This window comes from Populus nigra, chromosome 2, assembly GCF_951802175.1.
Source record: "Populus nigra chromosome 2, ddPopNigr1.1, whole genome shotgun sequence".
NCBI classification, from domain to species: domain Eukaryota; kingdom Viridiplantae; phylum Streptophyta; class Magnoliopsida; order Malpighiales; family Salicaceae; genus Populus; species Populus nigra.
The window spans coordinates 46,258,087-46,278,546 of NC_084853.1; the positions used below are offsets into that span (position 1 = coordinate 46,258,087).

Here is a 20,460-nt window from a genome sequence, read left to right on the forward strand (position 1 = left end):
ATTATAAACAATGGGAATGGCTGAAATTATAGACTATGATTATCTCAATGAATGCTCAAGTCACAATGATTGCGGCTGGTTTTTAGATGAAACCAATCAAGCCATTAAAAGTCACAACCCAAAAACTTCGAAAAAAGTAATTAATTAAACATTTTTTTGAGCATTATCCATCAAGACTCGAAGACAGGCAATTAATTAATTAATTAATTATCCTAATCATGAAGTCATTCACATCCTGTCGTGGCATCTATATGTTTTCTTGCACTTTATTCAGCAAAGGTCGCATGTTAATTCCGCTGTTCTGCCTTAGAAAATGCCGATGATTAGTCAGTTGATTACGTGCTTAATTATAAGCTCTTTCAGTCTAGTTGTTTAAAGGAAACGGTCGAGGTAATATCATCGTTGACATCAAGTGACGGTTGGAGCTGGTGTGTTTGAAATTCGGTAATCATTTTAAAATGTTTTTTTTTAAATACATTAAAATAAAATTTAAAATTTCAGCCACCGTGTTTCCAAACACATCATAGCCAACAGCCTTCAGTTTACTGGCTGTGGGTGCGGCTCTGCTGCTGCAGGTAGAACCATCAAGGTCGAAGATTAGATGCTGCGTTCCATTATTACTGGAGATGGCAAGAACTGTTGTATACCCTGACAACTTTTACAGTCAGGCATGTTATTTTTTTTTTTATATATAAATAAATATGTAAACTCTCAAAGTTCATCATTTTAATGCTGACGTGACAAATGATGTCACTGATGAAAAAAGTAGAAAGAAAAAACAAAGAGAAAGGGGGGACATTTCGATTTCATGGTTAGTTTAGGCAAGTTGATTTTTGATTATTTCTTATATATCCTGTCAAAAAATCAAGTGGAAAAAAAAAAGAACAAGGGGGAGCTCTTCTGAATTCTAGTTAGATTATTTAATTAATTGTTTTTTATATGAAAGGTAAATAAGTATTTTTAAAAATGTTTTCTTTGTCACCAACACCACATCATCAATCACTTGTCACATTATCATTTAAATCCATGTCACACATATCACCTCAACGCTATAATAACACCAGCAACAATTATTATTATTATTATTATTGCTATTGCTATTGCTATTATTATGGTCGGTAGAATAACAAGTGATGAAAGGAAAACAGTACATGAGAATGCTACTGAAATTGTATTTCATGAAAAATTGATTTTTTTAGATTATTTTTGTGTGCTAATATCAATAATATTTAAAAAATAAAAAATTATTTTAATGTATTTTTAAATAAAAAACATTTTAAACCGTAACTACTACCATACTTCAAAACATCTCGAAATAACCTCATTTCAAATTTAACAAGAATATCTGTCGATTTTAAAAATCAAAATAAATCTCTTTCTTTGCTTTTCAATAACATCTCTATTCCCTGCACGGGGATCTCCTGGGCTGTATAATGTAAATCAATGTTGGACCTAGTCCATTTTCTTACATTAGTTTTGAGGCCCAATATTACCCACGGCGGGCTTACGTTTCGAGGACTCTATATGATTTCCATGGTCAACATTATGTGTTGTGTGTTATCGACCGACCCGGCCCCAGACCTAAATTTCCTAACAATTATCCTCTGAGGTGGCAAATGGGTGGGGTATGGGTTGGGTCAAAATGGGTGTTAATTGTGTTTTACCCATGATTCATTTATCATCTATTTATTTTTTAAATGGATAATCATACCCACTTAATTAGTTAAATCCACTCAAGTCTTACATCGATCTATTTAAATAAGGGGTCTTGTTGTTTATCAATTTAATATTCTGAGATAAAATTAAAAAAAATATATTAATAACTAAATTATAATTTAAAAAATTACAAGGACTAAAAACCTTTCTAATAAGGATTGATTTGTCACAAATAAAATTCCATGAGTAAAATAAAAAACTTTATAGGACTAAAATGAATATTCTCAAAATTTCCAGGTTTGAAGGAAGGAAAATTACAACTGAGAAGGACAAGGGAGATATTTCCGGTCCTCCCCTTACATCCTCAAGTTCTTACCCGTAATGCAAGACAAATAAAATAAGAGTCATCCACTCCTCTCCCCTCTTGATAGATACACCTAACCAGAAGAGTTCAACATTTAATGAATATTTTGAGAGTTTATTTTATAAAGTATTTTTTAATTAATAATATATTAAAATAATATATATTTTTTATCTTCAATATCAATATATTAAAATAATTTTAAAAAACATAAAAAAATAAAAAATATAGTTAAATCACGGCACCAAATACTTCATTAAACCAGTTTAAAAATATTTTTTCATATAAGATTTATTTTTTATTTTTTAAAATTTATTTTTAATATTAGTATATTAAAACAATTAAAAAACATATAAAACATATTTTTCCTAGAATTCCACAATGCCAAGTTCTACAATATATATTATTCTGTTTGAGAATCCGTTTTCATAAAAATACAATATAACTGTGTTTTCCATCCAAAAGTATTAGATCACCTGTAGTTCCTAAATGAATACTAAGTATGTATTTGGTAGTGTAATAGTGGTTGCTTTTTAAATAATTTTTTATGTTAAAATATATGTTAATAATTTTTTTTATTTTTTAAAAATTATTTTTAATATCAGCATATCAAAATAATTTAAAACATATAAATTATATTAAATTTTTTTTTTAATTTTTTAAAAAACACGATGCACACATTCTAAAAAATAGACTCCTTGCACAGGTGGACTGTACATACAAGGAGAGCTAGTTCACAAAATCGAGCAACCTGCCCTGCTCAGGACGACACTTGATCGCCTTCTGAATGAACGTCGTTTGTTGATGATTGATGGTCGTCCATTCTAGCCTTTACGATATCGTTTTCAGTCTTTGGTCTTTTAGCTCGGGCTACGGGGCATTGCACGTCCCTCTCCCTTAATTGGATCTGAGCACCTTCCCCCACCCTTTCCCACGAAAAAAAAAAGAAGAAGCAAAAAGACTTTCTATCAATTTCTTTTTTTATTGACTTGAAAAAAAAATCTATACGGTGTATGGCTTGGTTCAGTGGCCGAGTTATTAGCTGCTGTTTGGTTAATTTACATGTTATTTAATCAATTATTTTATATTAAATGAGATCGTTTTATTTTTAAAATATTTTTAGAAGGTGATCCAATCATGTCTTACTCAAGTTAATTGAATCAACTATGATACAGTTCAACCAACCAGATAAGTCAATTATGTCACTGTTCAATCAGCCACATAATCTCATATTTAATTGGGTTAATATTATAATATGAAACTTTTATTTAATTTTATTTGTTGATTTTTTCTTTCCAAACCTATAATACAGTCTCACGTATTAAGTTAATGTTTTAATATGAAATTTTTATTTAATTTATTTTTTAATTATTGTGTTGATATTTTTACCCTAACAAGGTTACATAAGATAATTTTTATATAATTTAATTTAAAATATAGGTTAACAAAATAATTAGATTGGAATTTTTCAAACTTAAATAATTATACTAAATTTTAGGACAATGTAATTTTTTTTATTACAATCTAAATATTATTTTGTTATGTACAATTGTTTTAATCCAAACCGAAAACAATAAGTAAACTAGTTTAAATAAAAAAAAATTAAAAAAGGAAAGAAGTCTCTTCAAGAATGACATCTCCTTAAAACTACTCCTATCAACAAATACATATGAAAATAACGATAAAAATAAAATGACAGGTAAACATTTTGAGTCCAGCGACAAATTAGTTAAGCATTAAAGAGAGGAAAAGAGGGGGCGGGTTCCTCTGACTTTTCAATCTCCCCCTCTGAAAAAGAAATCTTCCTCCTTCGCTTTCTCTCTCAGCCACTCACTTGCCACTCCACTACCGTGTTTCTTTGCCGTGTCACTATTGTTTCTCTCTGTTCGCTGATCGTCAATCTTCACAAAGGAAGGATGTCAAATTTTTCCAATCAGATCAGAGCGTCTTCGTCTCTGATCAAACGGCTCAAACACAGAATGACGAATCCGGCGGCCCTGATGCAGGCTACTAGACATTTCACTACATTGGAGGGCCACCGTCCTACCATTGTTCACAAACGGAGCCTTGATATTCTTCACGATCCCTGGTTCAACAAGGTATTATCATTAATAATTCAATAATTATTTTTCACTCTTCCTTCCTTTCTAATCTCAATTTTGGTAACCTTTTTTTATTTTAATTTTATGAAGGGGACAGCGTTTTCTATGACAGAACGCGACCGTCTCGATCTACGGGGACTTCTCCCTCCCAATGTTATGACTTCTGAACAGCAAATTCAACGCTTCGGTATGTTTTCTTTTCTAATTTTGAGCTGATCTGAGTTTTTTTTTTATTTGAAGCAGAATATTAAGCGAATACTTCTTTTGATAAATGACAGCGGCTGACCTGAAGAGGCTTGAAGTGCAGGCAAGAGACGGACCATCTGATCCATATGCGCTGGCTAAGTGGCGGATACTTAATCGATTACATGATAGGAATGAGACTATGTACTACCAGGTGATTTACTCTTTTTTTTTCCTTCTTATTTTACATTTGAGTTATTTTAATTAAGTTTTTTGAGTTTTTTTTAAAATAAAATGTTTAGGAGTGATTGGTAGTTTATACACTTTTGATTTGGCACTGCTAATCGTGGATTGAATTTCTTCTGCTTTAGCTCATTTATCTGCTTCATGCTTTGGACTCTGAATTCTCAGTAGCTATGAATGTTCAATGTTTAAGTTCCATTTCATGCTCTTTGTTCCTATGTCGAAACCTGACTTCTGGCCATGTCACACCGATTACGAGTTATACCAGCAGCAGAATTTTGTGACAACGTCTGTTTTTGTGGTTGCTGGTTGATGACTAGCCATAAAACCTGTTAACAATGCTTGTTAGAGAAAAAAAGAGAAAGATTTATTGTAAAAGGTTGGATGTGCACATAGATGTTTTCATTTTGCTAAAACTCTGGGGGGAAATCCCTTCTGCTTATGCAAAAGTCCCCCTGCTCTTCATCTTTGTACTCTCTCTTTCATTGTCATTCCCCTGGCAACTGGTTTGCACACAGTGAGACATCCCATCCCAATACGATGTTAGTTGGTTGACAGCCTTGGTTTAAGAGGTGTCTGTTTGTTTGTTGAATATCAATTGGTCTTCCTCTCCATCATCCATGTAATTAGCTAGGGATTCTACTAGAAATCATTTCTCTGCTATGCTCTATCAGATACTCTAATTTTTCGTGTATTCCTTTTGCAATTCATCAGAGGATGAAGGCTGAAATATAGCTTGTACATCACACTGTTTTGGGCAGCCAATGACATTATGCACCCTAACCTCTTAGGCTTCTTTATTTTGTCCATGATATACCAGGTTATAATACTGTTTCTGAATTTGACAGGTTCTAATTGCCAATATTGAGGAATATGCACCCATAGTTTATACCCCAACTGTTGGTCTTGTTTGCCAAAATTACAGTGGTTTGTTTAGAAGACCAAGGGGAATGTATTTCAGTGCTGAAGACCGTGGAGAAATGATGTCCATGGTGTATAACTGGCCAGCTGAGCAGGTATCTTGCTTTTATCAGTTATGCATTTAACAATGGACTTCTTTGTGTCTTGGATTATTATTCCATTGGGATGATGAGAGTAAGGAGGGGTAGAGGGAATATAAACAGAAAAGAAGATGGAAGGGTTGTGTTATAACCGCATGATTGTCATGCCAGGGCCATCAGGATGGCTTGATGAAGTATACGCAGGACCTTAGACTTTAGAACATCAATTGCAGATTTTATTTACTCTTCCTTTTGTTCTCAATGACTACAGGTTGACATGATTGTTGTTACGGATGGAAGCAGGATATTGGGTCTTGGAGATCTTGGAGTTCAGGGAATTGGTATTGCTATTGGGAAGCTAGATTTGTATGTTGCTGCTGCTGGGATAAATCCTCAAAGGGTATATTCTTGTTTACATGTCTCTATTGAATAAACATTTTTTACCTGTTTGTATGATAAATTTTCCAGAAAAGCAGTAAATATGTTTCATCCATATATCATCTGTGTTCCCAATACCAAACTGATAATCTTTTGATCATGCCCGCCATCTAATAAACCGTCTTTACACCTGAGTCTGGAACAGAAAATTCTTGGACATAGCTATTAAAGTATAGATGGAACTTGTATGAGATAGCAAATCTTTAACCTGAAGTTGTGCCAAATTGATGACACAAGTTTTCATCACAGCATGCAGTGTCAATTCTTCAATTTCTAGTAATTATCCATGTATCAGGAATAAATAATGTTGAAAATGTGACACAAAGCATTAACACTGTAGTTAATGTGTATTACTACCTTGTGGCATCTTAATTCATAAGATGCTGTATTTAATTTCTGTAGGACCTAATATTATATTCACCGAGATGATTTGTTTGCATTTTTTTCCTTTCCTTCGATTTTTTTTTGAACATTTTCCTTCTCCTTGTAAATGCTTATTTTGATTGTATTTAATTTCTGTAGGACCTAATATTATATTCCTTGTTTGCATTGTAAATGCTTCTACCTTGATTACAACTTAAAATTTATGAAATTTTAGAGCAAGTGTGTCTTCTAGTTAATTGTATATTGCTGGATTCTTTTCTTGCAGATTCATGACGTCTTCTAATGAATTCTTGATGTGTATAATTACTCCAGTCAATTTTTTGCTTAACTATTTTTAGATTCTGCCATGCTTAATTTCTTCTTTAACCTCTTACCGTAGTGAAGCAGACTATTTTTTTTTTATAGAACTTTACTGTTGTTTTCTTGCCTGTACTAGGTGCTTCCTGTCATGATTGATGTTGGAACTAACAATGAGAAGTTACTCAAAGATCCCTTGTGTAAGTGTCTCTCTACTAGATCATTTTGAAGATCTTTTAGGACATCACAAGAAATAGCATCTTTATTTATAATAGAGCTGTTCACCTATTGTGACATTGTCCAACGTCGTATAGTCATCACAGTTATTAGTATTTGTTAGATATGTTTAATTTGTCTCAATGACAAGGGACACTTTGTGCTATTCTTTGCCAATAGATTTGGGATTACAAGAAAACCGTCTAGATGGTGATGAGTATATTGCAGTCATTGATGAATTCATGGAGGCAGTGTTTACTCGCTGGCCACATGTGATCGTGCAGGTAGCTTCAATTTTTATGTATAGTCTAGTCAGACATTGTTAGACAACGCCCCCCCTCCTTCTCCCTCCCTCCCTCCCTTCTATTTTTCACTATTTTTGGGAGTTACTAATGCCCTATGTTTATTCAGTTTGAAGATTTCCAAAGTAAGTGGGCATTCAAGTTGTTGCAGCGATATAGGAATACCTACAGAATGTTCAACGATGATGTCCAGGTAATTAAGTATCTGTATTTAATAACATAGCACCTTATTATTCTCCTGAAGTGTATTACAGGGGGTATTGTCAATGTACAGTCACTTTGCAACACTACTTGTTTGGCTGGTCTTTTCTAATATAGTAAGTAAATATGATTACTTTGCTGCATTGTAACCCCCAGTCTATAAGAAGGCCTTAAATAGTTATTAAGTGAGAATGTTTTAGGTTTATGGTAATTTCGTAGTAAGAAATAGATGGAATAGAATGAGCACAGGACTTGATGAAAGGCACATATGCAAAACAGAAGGAACACAACGTAGGTCCTGCATTTCAAACCAAAGAGCCTATTTTCCCTCTTCAGCCAGAAAATTGAGTTTGAAAAACCAAAGGCGTGTAGGAAATAATCATAATCCCCAAAGTTTTCATTCCCTTAATGAACAATTTGCATGACACTAGACATGGAATTGGATTATTACCAAGGTAATTATCATATCAGTTTGTAAAAAGTTAATTTTTTAGAGTGTTTGGCAAGGAGCTTAGAAGAGAATTAATTTAATTGTTATTTGATGTGAAGTTAAAGAAAATGTCAAAAAACGTGCATTAGTGGAGCCCGGTAGTAAGATGCAAGTGAAATTGTGAAAAAATGGGTTACAAGCTTGAGGAAGAGAGAACAGGAAAAATCACACACACATTCTTTTCCCTCAGAATTCCTTACCATCCTGCCCCTTGCACAAGGCTTTTGGGTTTAACTGTTAATTCCCTTAAAAATCCCCCTCCCTAGAACGTAACTGAACTATGGAAAAATTATAGCGGCACACATTCCCTTCTTTTACCTTCATGACAAACCCTTATAAAGAGTGGTAATGAGGTTTTTGATTTGGGCCCCACTTGCAGTAAGATATATGTTATATGGTTGTGATGATTTTCCAATGAGTTGACTAGACTAAGCCCAGTGAAAGAACATGTCTGTTCTACCATATATAAGATTTGAGTGCTTGTTTCCTTGTCTGTATCATACTTATTCAATGCATGGATTGACCTTTTTTGACTTTATTTTGTCACCACTGCTTGAAAACTTGCCCATTAGCTTCTGTGGATTTTTTATTCTGTTGATACAATTGTCATGAGTGAATAGCTTGCAGAATTAATGAATCGAATGCTGTCTTCTATGAGTATGCAAATTTCATAGCTTCAACATTTCAATATTTAATCTGCTTGCATGATTTGATGCCACTCCATGGCACAGGGAACAGCAGGTGTTGCTATAGCTGGTCTTTTAGGAGCTGTAAGAGCACAAGGAAGGCCTATGATTGATTTTCCGAAGCAAAAGATTGTTGTTGCTGGTGCTGGAAGGTAACCTGTTTGTCCGTGTCAACACCCAAGTATAAATTCTTTAGGGTAGACTGGACATTGAATGTCCAAAGTTTTTATCACCTTAATACTTGATTTACACCCAGAAAGTCAAGATTGTTTTTTGTAGCAATCTAATTTTCCGAAGTTGCATTCCATTGATTTGTTGCGTGAACCTGTCATGCTCTTTGAGACTTGGTTGAACTGGTAATACAGTTAAAGGTTTCAGGGAAAATAAAATGACAGTGGTTTAATTTGTGAAATGGCACTTGGCACTTGCGTGTATGATACAATATACTAAGGCTTGTTTGCATAATCTTTGCTCATCTGCAGTGCAGGAATAGGGGTTCTCAATGCTGCCAGGAAAACAATGGCTAGAATGCTTGGAAATAATGAATCTGCTTTTGAAAGTGCAGGAAGACAGTTCTGGGTAGTTGATGCTAAGGTGAGAATTGGTACTTGTTGGCCTCAAATTCTATATCATGTATGCATTGTATTTTTCAAACTGTATTTCCTGTTTCCTAATATTTTCATAGCTAAGAAAAACTCACACCACCCTGCTTGCCAGTTATATATTAGTGCTCAACTGCGTGGTCATAAGCTTCAAGTTTATTATTTTATATCCATGTCCATTAGATTTGCACAATTTCTGTTTTATGAAACAGCTTTCACTTCTGGCAAGGTATTGTAAAACTGCTGTGATTGACCTAGATAATCTTGTGGAGGCTCTTAGGATCTTCTTTTCTTGTTGCAGTTGTACTTTGAATTTTAAGAATGGTTGAGCTGGATCTACCTTCTTGATACTAGCTTGTCATCCATATTTCAGATGCCCTTTCCATTATAGGCATGATAATTGAACTTGTTGCTTTGTATACCCAGGGTCTTATTACAGAGGAACGTGAAAATATTGATCCGGAAGCTCTGCCATTTGCAAGGAAGGTCAAAGAAGCTAGTCGTCAAGGATTAAGGGAAGGTGCAAGTCTTGCAGAAGTGGTGTGTAAAACTCTCTCTTGATAGTTAATCTTCTATGTACAGCCATGGCTATCTGGGTGAAATCATTTAGGACAAAATCACCGTACTTTTTGAAAGATTATTGCTTTTTCATTACTGTCCTCATCTTGGTTGATCTTCCCTAACCAGGTGCGAGAAGTGAAACCTGATGTTCTTCTTGGATTATCTGCAGTTGGAGGTTTGTTCTCAAAGGAGGTAGAAAACCCATCTAACCCGGTTATAATTCAAACAAAATCTTATTGTACATGATACATAGTAGGATACATGAGAATTTATCATCAATTTTTTTTACGCAATTATAAATTTTTTTGCACGCATGAAGGGTTATACAAGTGATGAATTACCGCTTATGTAAACTGGATGTTGTGGATACTTGCAGGTATTAGAGGCCCTCAAAGGTTCAACTTCGACTAGACCAGCCATATTTGCTATGTCAAATCCCACAAAAAATGGTATAAAGTTTGCCCCTTTTTTTTGTTTGTTGCCCATTGTAAGAAAGAATGCCTGTTTTTTGTACTGTTTCTTGAATTGACCTAATGATTTTTTCTTCTTTTTGTCTTATTTTCGCTTCCCTTTTCCTCTGTGTGTTGATAGCTGAATGCACTCCTGAAGAAGCATTTTCCATTGTGGGTGACAATATTCTTTTCGCAAGTGGAAGTCCATTCCAAGATGTGGATCTTGGTATGCATTGTGGCTTAAACGTCTTAATTTGATCCTGAATAAATGGTTCTTCGAATTAATGAAGCACCAATGCTTTGTTCTCCTGCTTGAAAGCCATCTTTTGCTACATTTCAACTTGAGATGGATAGTTCTTCTTTTGACATGCCAAGAATGTCTATAGTCCATCTCTTTATTTTCTCCAAATAAGAGTTTACTTGAAATTATTAACATGATTGAAAGAGTTTTTTTAAACTTTTGTTGCTGCAGGAAATGGTCATATTGGCCACTGCAACCAGGGAAACAACATGTATCTCTTTCCAGGGTCAGTTTTCCCAATTAAACTTTTTCAAGCTAAACTAATATAGTCATGCATATTCCAATTTTCTTACCACCTATTGACGCTTCTATCCTTGCAGTATCGGACTTGGGACTCTACTTTCTGGTTCTAGGATCATCTCTGATGGCATGCTACAGGCTGCAGCTGAATGGTATGTTTTTTACATATCCTTTCTGAAGAAGGTCGACTGAAGCATTTTCTACAATTTGTGAAATTTTTAATAGTTCATCATCCATAGACAATTCAAGAATTTATAGATATTTTGGATTAAATATGTTGGTGTTGCTTTTCCAAGAAATTTAAATAGACTACGATATAACCAGGAAAACAAATTAATAATGTACTGGTTGTGTTAAGAATCACTAAGAAAGATGCTTCATTTTACTCCTTTTTTTTTGGCAATTATGTTTCAATATTGATTATCTAACTTCAAGTTGAAAATTACAGCCTAGCCGAATATATGGCAGAGGAAGAGGTTCTAAACGGAATCATATACCCTTCAACATCTAGGTACTTACTTTTATCTCTTCAATTTTCTATCCAGTGAGCCGAAAAAGCTTTGCAATCTAAAGGTTGTGTGCATGTTCCTGACTTCATAGCTTCGTACATATTTGCAGAATACGAGATATAACAAAGGAAGTGGCTGCAGCTGTGGTGAAGGAAGCCATAAAAGAGGATCTTGCAGAAGGATACCGTGAAATGGACGCTAGGGAGCTCCAGAAACTCAGCCAGGTGTGTTTACTATTTGTTTGAAAACCCTTTATTATAGCATTAGCATGATACCTGAAGTTGAAGTTGCCCATCTTGTTTGCATACTTATGGATGATCTAGTTGTTAAATTAAGAGGATTTTTTTTACCTGAACCTGTACTCCTTGGGACTTGAGTCAGGTTTTTTTATTTTTTGCATGTGAATGGCACAAAAAGAACCATATCCAACTAGTTTGGGATTGAGGCTTAGTTGTGGTATCTGAAAATTGAAATGACATGGATGCGTAATATTTGAGAACAGCATTGGTTTCTCATTGCTTATTGAATTTTTTAATTACATTGTCACCCTTATTCCCAATACCTGCAATGGAATGCGAACGATTGCTTGATATTGAAAGGTCAACTTGTCCTTGAAACGAGTGGTAGGTGTTTTGTAGTAGATGAGAAAGTCAAATATGATTAAGTTAAGCAATTGAGAATTTTAGGCTAACTCATTCCACCCTAATTTGATTCTAAAGAAACAGAACCTAAATAGCATTGGAAGTTGAAACCTTTTTTCACCAGTAATTCTGATCTTTTGGTGATCTGGACTGCATGGTAGTTCCTGATTCTCATGCTTATTCATGCGAGGCCAATTCTAGACAGTTTTCAATTTGACACTCCCACCTGATTTACAGGAGGAAATTGTAGAATATGTGAAGAACAACATGTGGAGTCCGGATTACCCAACATTGGTCTATAAGAGGGATTGAAACCTGAGAAATACGCACCAAATTTGTCATCAAGCCTTGCCAGCTGGAGAAAAGTGGGGTTCAAACATGTTGTCAACGATCTTTACGTTGCAGCTTGGCAAGGGCATTTTATGTTTTCCACGCCATTGAATTATTGATTAGTTGGCTCTTATAAAGGGCTCACATTTCAGTTTTCTGTGATCTCCTCAGTGGTGTTTTGTGCGCTTTAGCTCCCTGCCTGTACAATTAAGCCAGCTGAAATCTCTTAAAATGGATGTGAATCTGAGCTTGCTATGCGTTCCGTGTAAAACTATGCTTTAGTGGTGGCTTGTAATTATTATATGTATGCATGAGCTCAAGCAACTGTAAAATTTTTTGTTTGAATTTGTAATGCATGTGATGCAGATAGTCGAATGCTTTCATCATTGAGTTGTGATTGCAGCTCAAAACTATGAGCTGTGTGCTTGTTTATTTGTCCCGTGGCTCCTTGAAAAAGTTGTTTTCTTCCTAATTAAATATCATAAAAAACAACTGCTCGAGAACAATAAAGTCACTGCATACATAGTAATAAAAGAAAAGGCACCGGATCATGCAAGAAAAAGTCATCTGGTGCTATTGCGGAATCATGTCGGGTATAACGGTAGAATTTGAGATTTTGTTTTTTTGAACTGAACTAGAGATTCAGGTTATTACCGAAGTGAACTCTGATACCGTGGTAAAACGCATAGTTATTATGACTGTCTTGGTCAAGATTGTCTAAGATTATTTTATTTTTTAATTAAAATGAAATATTTAAATTCAAGATAAATTAATTATAAATTATGCAATACAAACACCATACCAAACAAATATAATTTTAAAATTTAAAATATTTATAAATAGTCAAGATTAAATAGATCTTTAACTTAAAATAATTCAACTTAAATAAAATATCAAAATATTATGAAAGTAAAATGTGTTAACATAAATATTTTAAATATAAAGTTAGGTCAATGTTATCAAGACTAATAAAATCTAAAATATCCCTTGTTTTGTTAAAATTCCTACAAAGTATAAACATGAAAAAAACAACATGAATATAAATCATATATATTAGTGATAAATCTAATTTTAAAAAATTAATATCATTGTTAATGAAAATAGTAATATTAATTTTTAATATTATTTTTAATATCATTGTTATTGAAAATAGTAATGAAAAAGAGCTTTTTATATTTAGGTGGTTTAATTAATTAAATTGAACAAGGTTCAATTTAATTTAATGGCTTTTCAATAACGGAACAAGACATGTGGAATAAAACCGGAACATTCCGATCGAAATTTAGCTGAAAAATCCGGAACGGGCCGAGATTTAAAATGAGATGAAAATTGTTTTGTTTTGTTCTGTTTTTTAAATTGATATGGAATCTTTTGGTCATTTCAGGTAAAACAGAACGGAATTGACAACCTTATTCTTGGTGTCTCATTTACTTTGGGTAAATTTTAAAACAATATTATTTTGAATAAAATTAAAAAAATAAAATAACTATGTTAGGTCTAGTTCGGTTGGTTAGGTTCACTTAGATTAATTGCAAGCCTTTACACCTGGTGGTCCTCTTCGGGTTGGTTGGGTTCACTTGGTTTAATGCTAGTCTAGCTTAGACTGCTTAGTGTAAATTTAGCTCAAATTAAAAAGTTGATAACCATGGTTAAATGGATAACAAAGGATGCTTTTTTTTTCTTCGTTAAGTTCAATAAAATAAAATAAAAGGAAAGGAAAAACTCATTAGATGCAGAGGCTCAATTTGGGTCGTGGTTATTAGCAGTTGCCGCGGTGTAATTCAATTAAATAGTGGTATGTGATGTCAAAGTTTCTTAATCAATTTAAAGTTTGACCTAATCAAGAGTTGATACGAGAACATTCCAAGGTGTGGAATATAAAAATGAGCTCTCTTAATATTTATTTTTTTGGGGCAGAAACAACAATGGACCCTAGAAATGCCTGTTTGTATTGTGATTGATACAAAATGTATTTTTAAAATTAATTTTATTTGGCAATATATTAAGATAATTTTTTTTAATTTTTGATTCCCGCACATTAAAATTATGAAAAAACATTAAAAAAATAATTAATTCAATATTTGTTTAAGCTAAACACAATTTAAAAAATTAGACTGTATATTTGCAGGTTCAGCCCCTCAAACTGGAATAGACCGGACCGTGGATGCTTAGAATTTAAAATTCCAATCTCGAGGAAAGCAACCGCTCGGACTTCCTAAATGAGTTTGCTTCTATGTATTATATTATTTTGAATATGAATAATCAATTAAGTTTCAAGAACTATGTTTGATAGTTAAAAAAATTTATTTTATTTTCCATTGTTTTTAATTAGAGCTATAGAGTCATCATCAAATTAGAATAGGAGTAATTTTGGAAATCGTTTGAGGAAAAAATTCAATGTGCACTGACGTATTAAATTGATTTGAAATTTAGCATCATTCGTTTTTTTTTAAAAATTGAATGACAAGAAAAAAAAACATTAGATGAAAACTGAACATAATCTCAAAGTATGAAAATTCACAGTTATAAGACTTGATCAAAGGATGAACACAGTTCATAGGATCGGATGATTTAATTAAAGTTAATCTAATTTCAAAAAATTCAATAAAATGATTATTTCAAATAAAATACTAGGTTTTTTCACTAATTCAAACATAAAACGAGTTTTGTAAGATTCCGTTCATCATGTTTTTTAAATTACTTTTTATCTAAAATATATTATTTTTAAAATGCTTTTTATAATTTGAATATGCTGATATTAAAAATAAAAAAATTAAAAAAATATTTTTATTAAAACAATTCCCATTATATTATGTGTATAATATTTTTCAAAATAACTTTTAACTCGAGAATATTTATCTTTTATAGTATAATATCAAAACTATTGAGTATTAAAAATCAATAAATATTTTTTAAAAATCAATTTAATATTTTTTTAAAACAAAAAGTATTTTAAAAAAAATTTAAAAACAAAAAAAAACAAAAACGATACCAAACACCATCTAACTTGAAAATAGCATCATAATTTATTCTCAAATAATAAATAAATAAATGAATAAATAATTAAAAATCTCAGCAAAAATGAGTGGATGCTTACAAGGAAAACGGCTTTATTTCCGCAATTATGTAAAAAAAAGAGGTCCACAACTTTGGCAACGTTCAAAATTCAAAAAAACTCGAACGCGTGACAGTAAAATCATAAAAGCCAAGCCAAAGGAGCCAAGTAGCCACCAGAAAAAGAGTCAAGTCACCGGCATACACACTGACATTTCTAACAAAACAGGCACCTCAGAGCCAAACGTTTCTTCGTTGAAACTTCTCTGAACTTGTTCTAGAAAAACAAAATTTTGAGCTTATTTTAGGGTTTTTTTTTAAAAATTTGCAAAGATGACAACCATGGAGAGCTTGATAGGGCTAGTAAATAGAATCCAGAGAGCTTGTACAGTTCTCGGAGACTACGGTGGCGTTGATAACGCTTTCTCTTCCCTTTGGGAAGCTCTTCCCTCTGTTGCCGTCGTTGGTGGACAGGTAACAAGGCCCTCTTTCTTTTCTTTTGTTTTCTTTTCAACTAAAGACAGAGTTTGAAACTTCTTCTAGCTAGAAAGATATCTGAGAGAATTTTTGGGAGATTTTTCAGGGATAAAAATAAAATATTTATAAAATTTTGATTTGATTTTGGATGTCGAGAGCAGAGTTCAGGAAAATCTTCAGTCTTGGAAAGCATTGTTGGTCGAGACTTTCTTCCCAGAGGATCAGGTTTGTGCCTTTTTTTGTCCCTTTTATTTTTATGAGTATTTTTTTTTGGTGTAAAAGATGTTTGATCATGGGTTATTCATTTATTTATTTGATGAGTCTTAATTGCAGGGATTGTGACAAGGAGGCCTCTGGTACTGCAGCTGCATAAGACTGAAGATGGGTCACAAGAGTATGCTGAATTTCTTCATCTCCCGAAAAGACGATTCAGTGATTTTGGTATTTTTTAAGTCCTATTGTTGCTTGAATTCTACTTATTTTCTTGTCAATTTGATAAAATTGTTGCTGATTTTTTTTTTAACGTGCAGCTGTGGTGCGAAAAGAAATTCAGGATGAAACTGATAGAATCACTGGGAAAACCAAACAAATTTCTCCTGTTCCTATCCATCTCAGCATCTATTCTCCAAATGGCGCGTGATTAATTTATTTTCAATTTTATTTGATCTTGAACACGTGGATTAGTTGTCAACTGTGCTGTTTTCTTAAGTTGTCTGTCTTGCACCAATGTTATGCGCAAGATCTGAACTTATGTTTACTTGGTCTGCTTTGTTTTGCAGTTGTCAACTTAACCCTGATCGATTTACCTGGTTTAACAAAAGTTGCTGTTGGTATGTTTTTGCTTTAATCGGTGATCTTGTATTCATGTTTGCACATGTTTTGGTTTTATCTATTAGTGTTGAATGGTAACAAATATTTTAATCTTCAGAGGGACAGCCTGAAAGTATTGTTCAGGACATCGAAACTATGGTCCGCACTTATGTAGAGAAGGTAATGATGCCTTGCATTTCATTTTTAAACTGGGAAATGGTGGTCATTTGGGCGAGTTTTGTTGTGTTTCAACACAATATGCTTAAATTGTCTTGATATTTTAAACGTGGCCGCATCATTCTAGCTGGTCTTCTATATTACATGTTTTATATCTGTAGTCTTTTATGTCCCAAGGGACGGGTGGAACTTTCAAAAGTAGGATGCATCCATAACATTTTAACATTTCGTGCTGGAATTTAAGCGTTAAATGAAATGGCCTGGTTCAAAAATGTGTGTCGAACATGTGCTTGAGCGGTTCAACACTTTACTTTTGATTCTACAATGAATTGCATAGATGCATGATAGAGATAAGAAATGCACAATGTTTCTTGTATCCAAATGAGATCTTTCCTTGTGCATGTTTTTATGTTCTAACCGATCAAACTAAACATGTTGATGAAATGGCCTGGTTCGAAAATGTGTGTTGAACAGGTGCCTGAGAAGTTTAAGACTTCTGTTCTGTAATGAATTGCATAGATGTGTGATAGAGATAAGAAATGCACAATGTTTCTTGTATCCAAATTATATCTTTCCTTGTGCATGTTTTATGTTCTAACCGATCAAACTAAATGTTTGCAGCCGAATTGTATTATACTTGCTATATCTCCAGCCAATCAAGATATAGCAACTTCAGATGCTATCAAGCTTGCTAGGGAAGTGGATCCCTCAGGTATTTTATCGCATATAGCTGAGTGCCTGAGCCATAATTTACTGGAAACATTTTGTTACTTGGTTTAGGGTTCCCTTACCTATTCTTGTTCATCACTTTGCCCAGGTGAACGAACCTTTGGGGTGCTGACTAAGTTGGATTTGATGGACAAAGGGACCAACGCCTTAGATGTAACCCCTCCTCTCTCTCTCTCTCTCACGCACACGCGCGCAACTCGGGCACATACATGCCCTTGCTCACACCTCAAACACACACCTTCCTTGTAATTTCTATATCAAAATCCAATGAAATGGCTTATTTCATAATTAAGAATTAAAAATATTTTTTCTGTTTGTATTTAAGGTTATTGAAGGAAGATCTTATCGGCTGCAGCATCCTTGGGTTGGAATTGTGAACCGATCCCAAGCTGACATTAATAAGAATGTTGACATGATTGTGGCAAGGCGCAAGGAGCGCGAGTATTTTGCGACTAGTCCTGATTATGGGCATTTAGCCAATAAAATGGGTTCAGAATATCTGGCAAAACTTCTCTCAAAGGTTTGATATTTCACATGCTGTATTGACTCCAGGATTTCTTTTTTCCAAAACATAAAGAAATAAATTAAAATCATGGCATCATTTTAATGGCATGAACTTGGTTTCAGCACTTGGAGTCTGCAATTAGGGCTCGCATACCAAGTATCACATCGTTGATTAACAAAACCATTGATGAGCTTGAATCAGAGATGGACCATCTGGGTAGACCTATTGCTGTTGATGCTGGGGTGAGTAGCCTATTTCTTACATGGTCATTCCTGGCCAACCCTCTTTTTATTCCTCGTGTATGGCTGATGTTTTGTGCTTTAGGCTCAATTATACACCATATTGGAACTTTGCCGTGCATTTGACAAGGTATTCAAGGAGCATCTGGATGGAGGGTAATCATTTTCTACTCTTTTACCTATACTCTAAAAATATAACCTTTGATTCGGAAAGTTCTAACCCAACCCCTCCCCCCAAAAGACGATATCTATCTATTGAAATTGTACATTATTGAATTTATTTCCTTTTCCCAACTTTATATTAAAAGAATTTGAATTCCCAATTATTTCAAGTTGGAGGAGTGCAACATTGGAAATTACAATGTTCCCAGTAATTCATGATAACCATTCCCTGAAAGGAGGTTGTTGCCTGACCTTTTATGTCACTAGTTTTCATGATATTTATATACTTTAAGAAAAGTCCTTTCTGCGAGTGATTCAGTTTCTTCTGATTTCTAAACCCTAATGAACTAGTTGGGATCAGAAAGATTTGCACTTGCCTACTCCTGTTTGAGCCCCGGTAATTGAATTCTTTTGTGGATGAACCACTGTGCACTCTGCTTTACATGTATGTATGGCTTATAAATTTTCCAAACTAACAAGACTAAAGACATAAATTTTTATTTTTTTTAAATCAATTAGAATAAAATTTCTTAGTCCCTTCACATCTTTAGAAGAATTGGTTAATTTCTCTCCCTTGGTACAATGATGTAGTGTTAAGTGTTCTAACGAGACCTTCGGATTTTTTATTCTAGGCGACCTGGAGGTGACCGGATTTATGGAGTTTTTGATAATCAACTCCCTGCTGCTTTGAGGAAGCTGCCATTTGATCGACATCTCTCTCTGCAGAATGTGAGGAGGGTGGTCTCAGAGGCAGATGGTTATCAGCCGCATTTGATTGCTCCAGAGCAAGGATACCGTCGTCTAATTGAGAGTGCACTGAATTATTTTAGGGGGCCAGCTGAAGCCTCTGCAGATGCTGTGGGTAGTCTAACTTTCTGTATTTACCTTCTGTTAGGTTTACATTAAATTTCTTCAAATGTATCCGGAAGTGATAAAATCTTTCATGGAGATTTCACCAGTTCCTTTAGCTGATGTGGAAATTGTTATTTAGGTCCACTTTGTCTTAAAAGAGCTTGTCAGAAAGTCAATTGCAGAAACTCAGGTATAATTTTCATTTTTTCCTATCTTTGGCTTTTTTTTAATTAATATGATCAAGTACCAATGTTGCATTGATCAGCAAGAGCATTAATCTTCAATATGAAACAGGAATTGAGGCGTTTTCCTTCCCTGCAAGCTGAATTGGCAGCTGCTGCTAATGAAGCGTTGGAGAGATTCCGAGAGGATAGTAAGAAGACAGTTATTCGATTAGTGGATATGGAATCTTCATACTTGACTGTGGATTTCTTTCGAAGGCTTCCACAGGAAGTAGAAAATAAAGGAGGAAATCCAGCTATTCCAGCTAATCCAGCTTCCTCAACCGTGGACCGATATTCAGAGATGCACTTCAGGAGGATTGGGTCAAATGTGTCCTCTTATGTTGGTATGGTGTCTGAGACACTTAAGAACACAATTCCCAAGGCCGTGGTGCATTGCCAAGTTAAAGAAGCCAAACAATCATTGCTAAATTACTTCTACACTCAAATTGGGAAGAAAGAGGTACTCTTATCGCTGTATTTTTGTACGAATCATAGCATCAAATTCATGCATTCATGTTTGATTCATGGCCGCTTAGATTTTGTATTTTGGCCACTGGCAATTTCATTACTTGGCCCAAGCACGTGATTGGTTTCTTTGACAGCCACTAATTTTCACACGCTTTTCAGGGTAAGCAGCTTTCACAGTTGTTAGATGAAGACCCTGCATTGATGGAAAGAAGACAACAGTGTGCAAAACGGCTTGAATTATACAAGGCAGCGAGGGATGAGGTTGATTCTGTATCGTGGGCTCGATAGAGAGTGGATTTATATATGAAATAGCTTGTACTATAGTCACTTAAACTGACGATCCAGACTCATGGCGGGTGAAATTTTTTTCTGGTTGCTTATATTGTTTTTCACCCATGTTTAGATTCTTTATAGTGTTGGTGGGGTTGGGATGAAACTTCGGTTATGCTTGGTGGTTGTAGTAGATACATGTGATGGTTTTACATCTGGAAACTTGTAGGCTTCCTGGTGTAATGTATTATTTGATTGCTTAATTTTTTTTTGTGTTCTCTCATCGTCACCTTGCTT

At 34.1% G+C, this 20,460-nt stretch overlaps 2 protein-coding genes across 2 annotated transcripts; both read left to right on the forward strand.

Annotated features, from left to right (window-relative positions):
• Positions 1 to 3,722: 3,722 nt before the first annotated feature.
• Positions 3,723 to 12,628, forward strand: LOC133682432 (NAD-dependent malic enzyme 62 kDa isoform, mitochondrial-like). The gene is made up of 19 exons (XM_062105782.1): positions 3,723 to 4,116; positions 4,210 to 4,306; positions 4,398 to 4,516; positions 5,394 to 5,561; positions 5,818 to 5,946; positions 6,805 to 6,865; positions 7,062 to 7,165; positions 7,293 to 7,376; positions 8,606 to 8,712; positions 9,043 to 9,154; positions 9,589 to 9,702; positions 9,850 to 9,915; positions 10,100 to 10,172; positions 10,315 to 10,401; positions 10,648 to 10,702; positions 10,797 to 10,868; positions 11,165 to 11,227; positions 11,335 to 11,449; positions 12,104 to 12,628. The coding sequence occupies exons 1-19, from the start codon at positions 3,934 to 3,936 to the stop codon at positions 12,176 to 12,178; spliced, it is 1,884 nt and encodes a 627-aa protein (XP_061961766.1). The 5' UTR covers positions 3,723 to 3,933; the 3' UTR covers positions 12,179 to 12,628.
• A 2,771-nt stretch (positions 12,629 to 15,399) lies between these two features.
• On the forward strand, positions 15,400 to 20,426 carry LOC133682429 (phragmoplastin DRP1E). Its single transcript, XM_062105780.1, has 15 exons — positions 15,400 to 15,724; positions 15,889 to 15,952; positions 16,061 to 16,168; positions 16,258 to 16,359; positions 16,507 to 16,557; positions 16,656 to 16,717; positions 17,336 to 17,426; positions 17,532 to 17,596; positions 17,769 to 17,963; positions 18,071 to 18,190; positions 18,273 to 18,343; positions 18,982 to 19,207; positions 19,341 to 19,391; positions 19,496 to 19,885; positions 20,053 to 20,426. Exons 1-15 carry the CDS (start codon positions 15,584 to 15,586, stop codon positions 20,179 to 20,181), a joined length of 1,866 nt encoding a protein of 621 aa, XP_061961764.1. The 5' UTR covers positions 15,400 to 15,583; the 3' UTR covers positions 20,182 to 20,426.
• Positions 20,427 to 20,460: the final 34 nt, after the last annotated feature.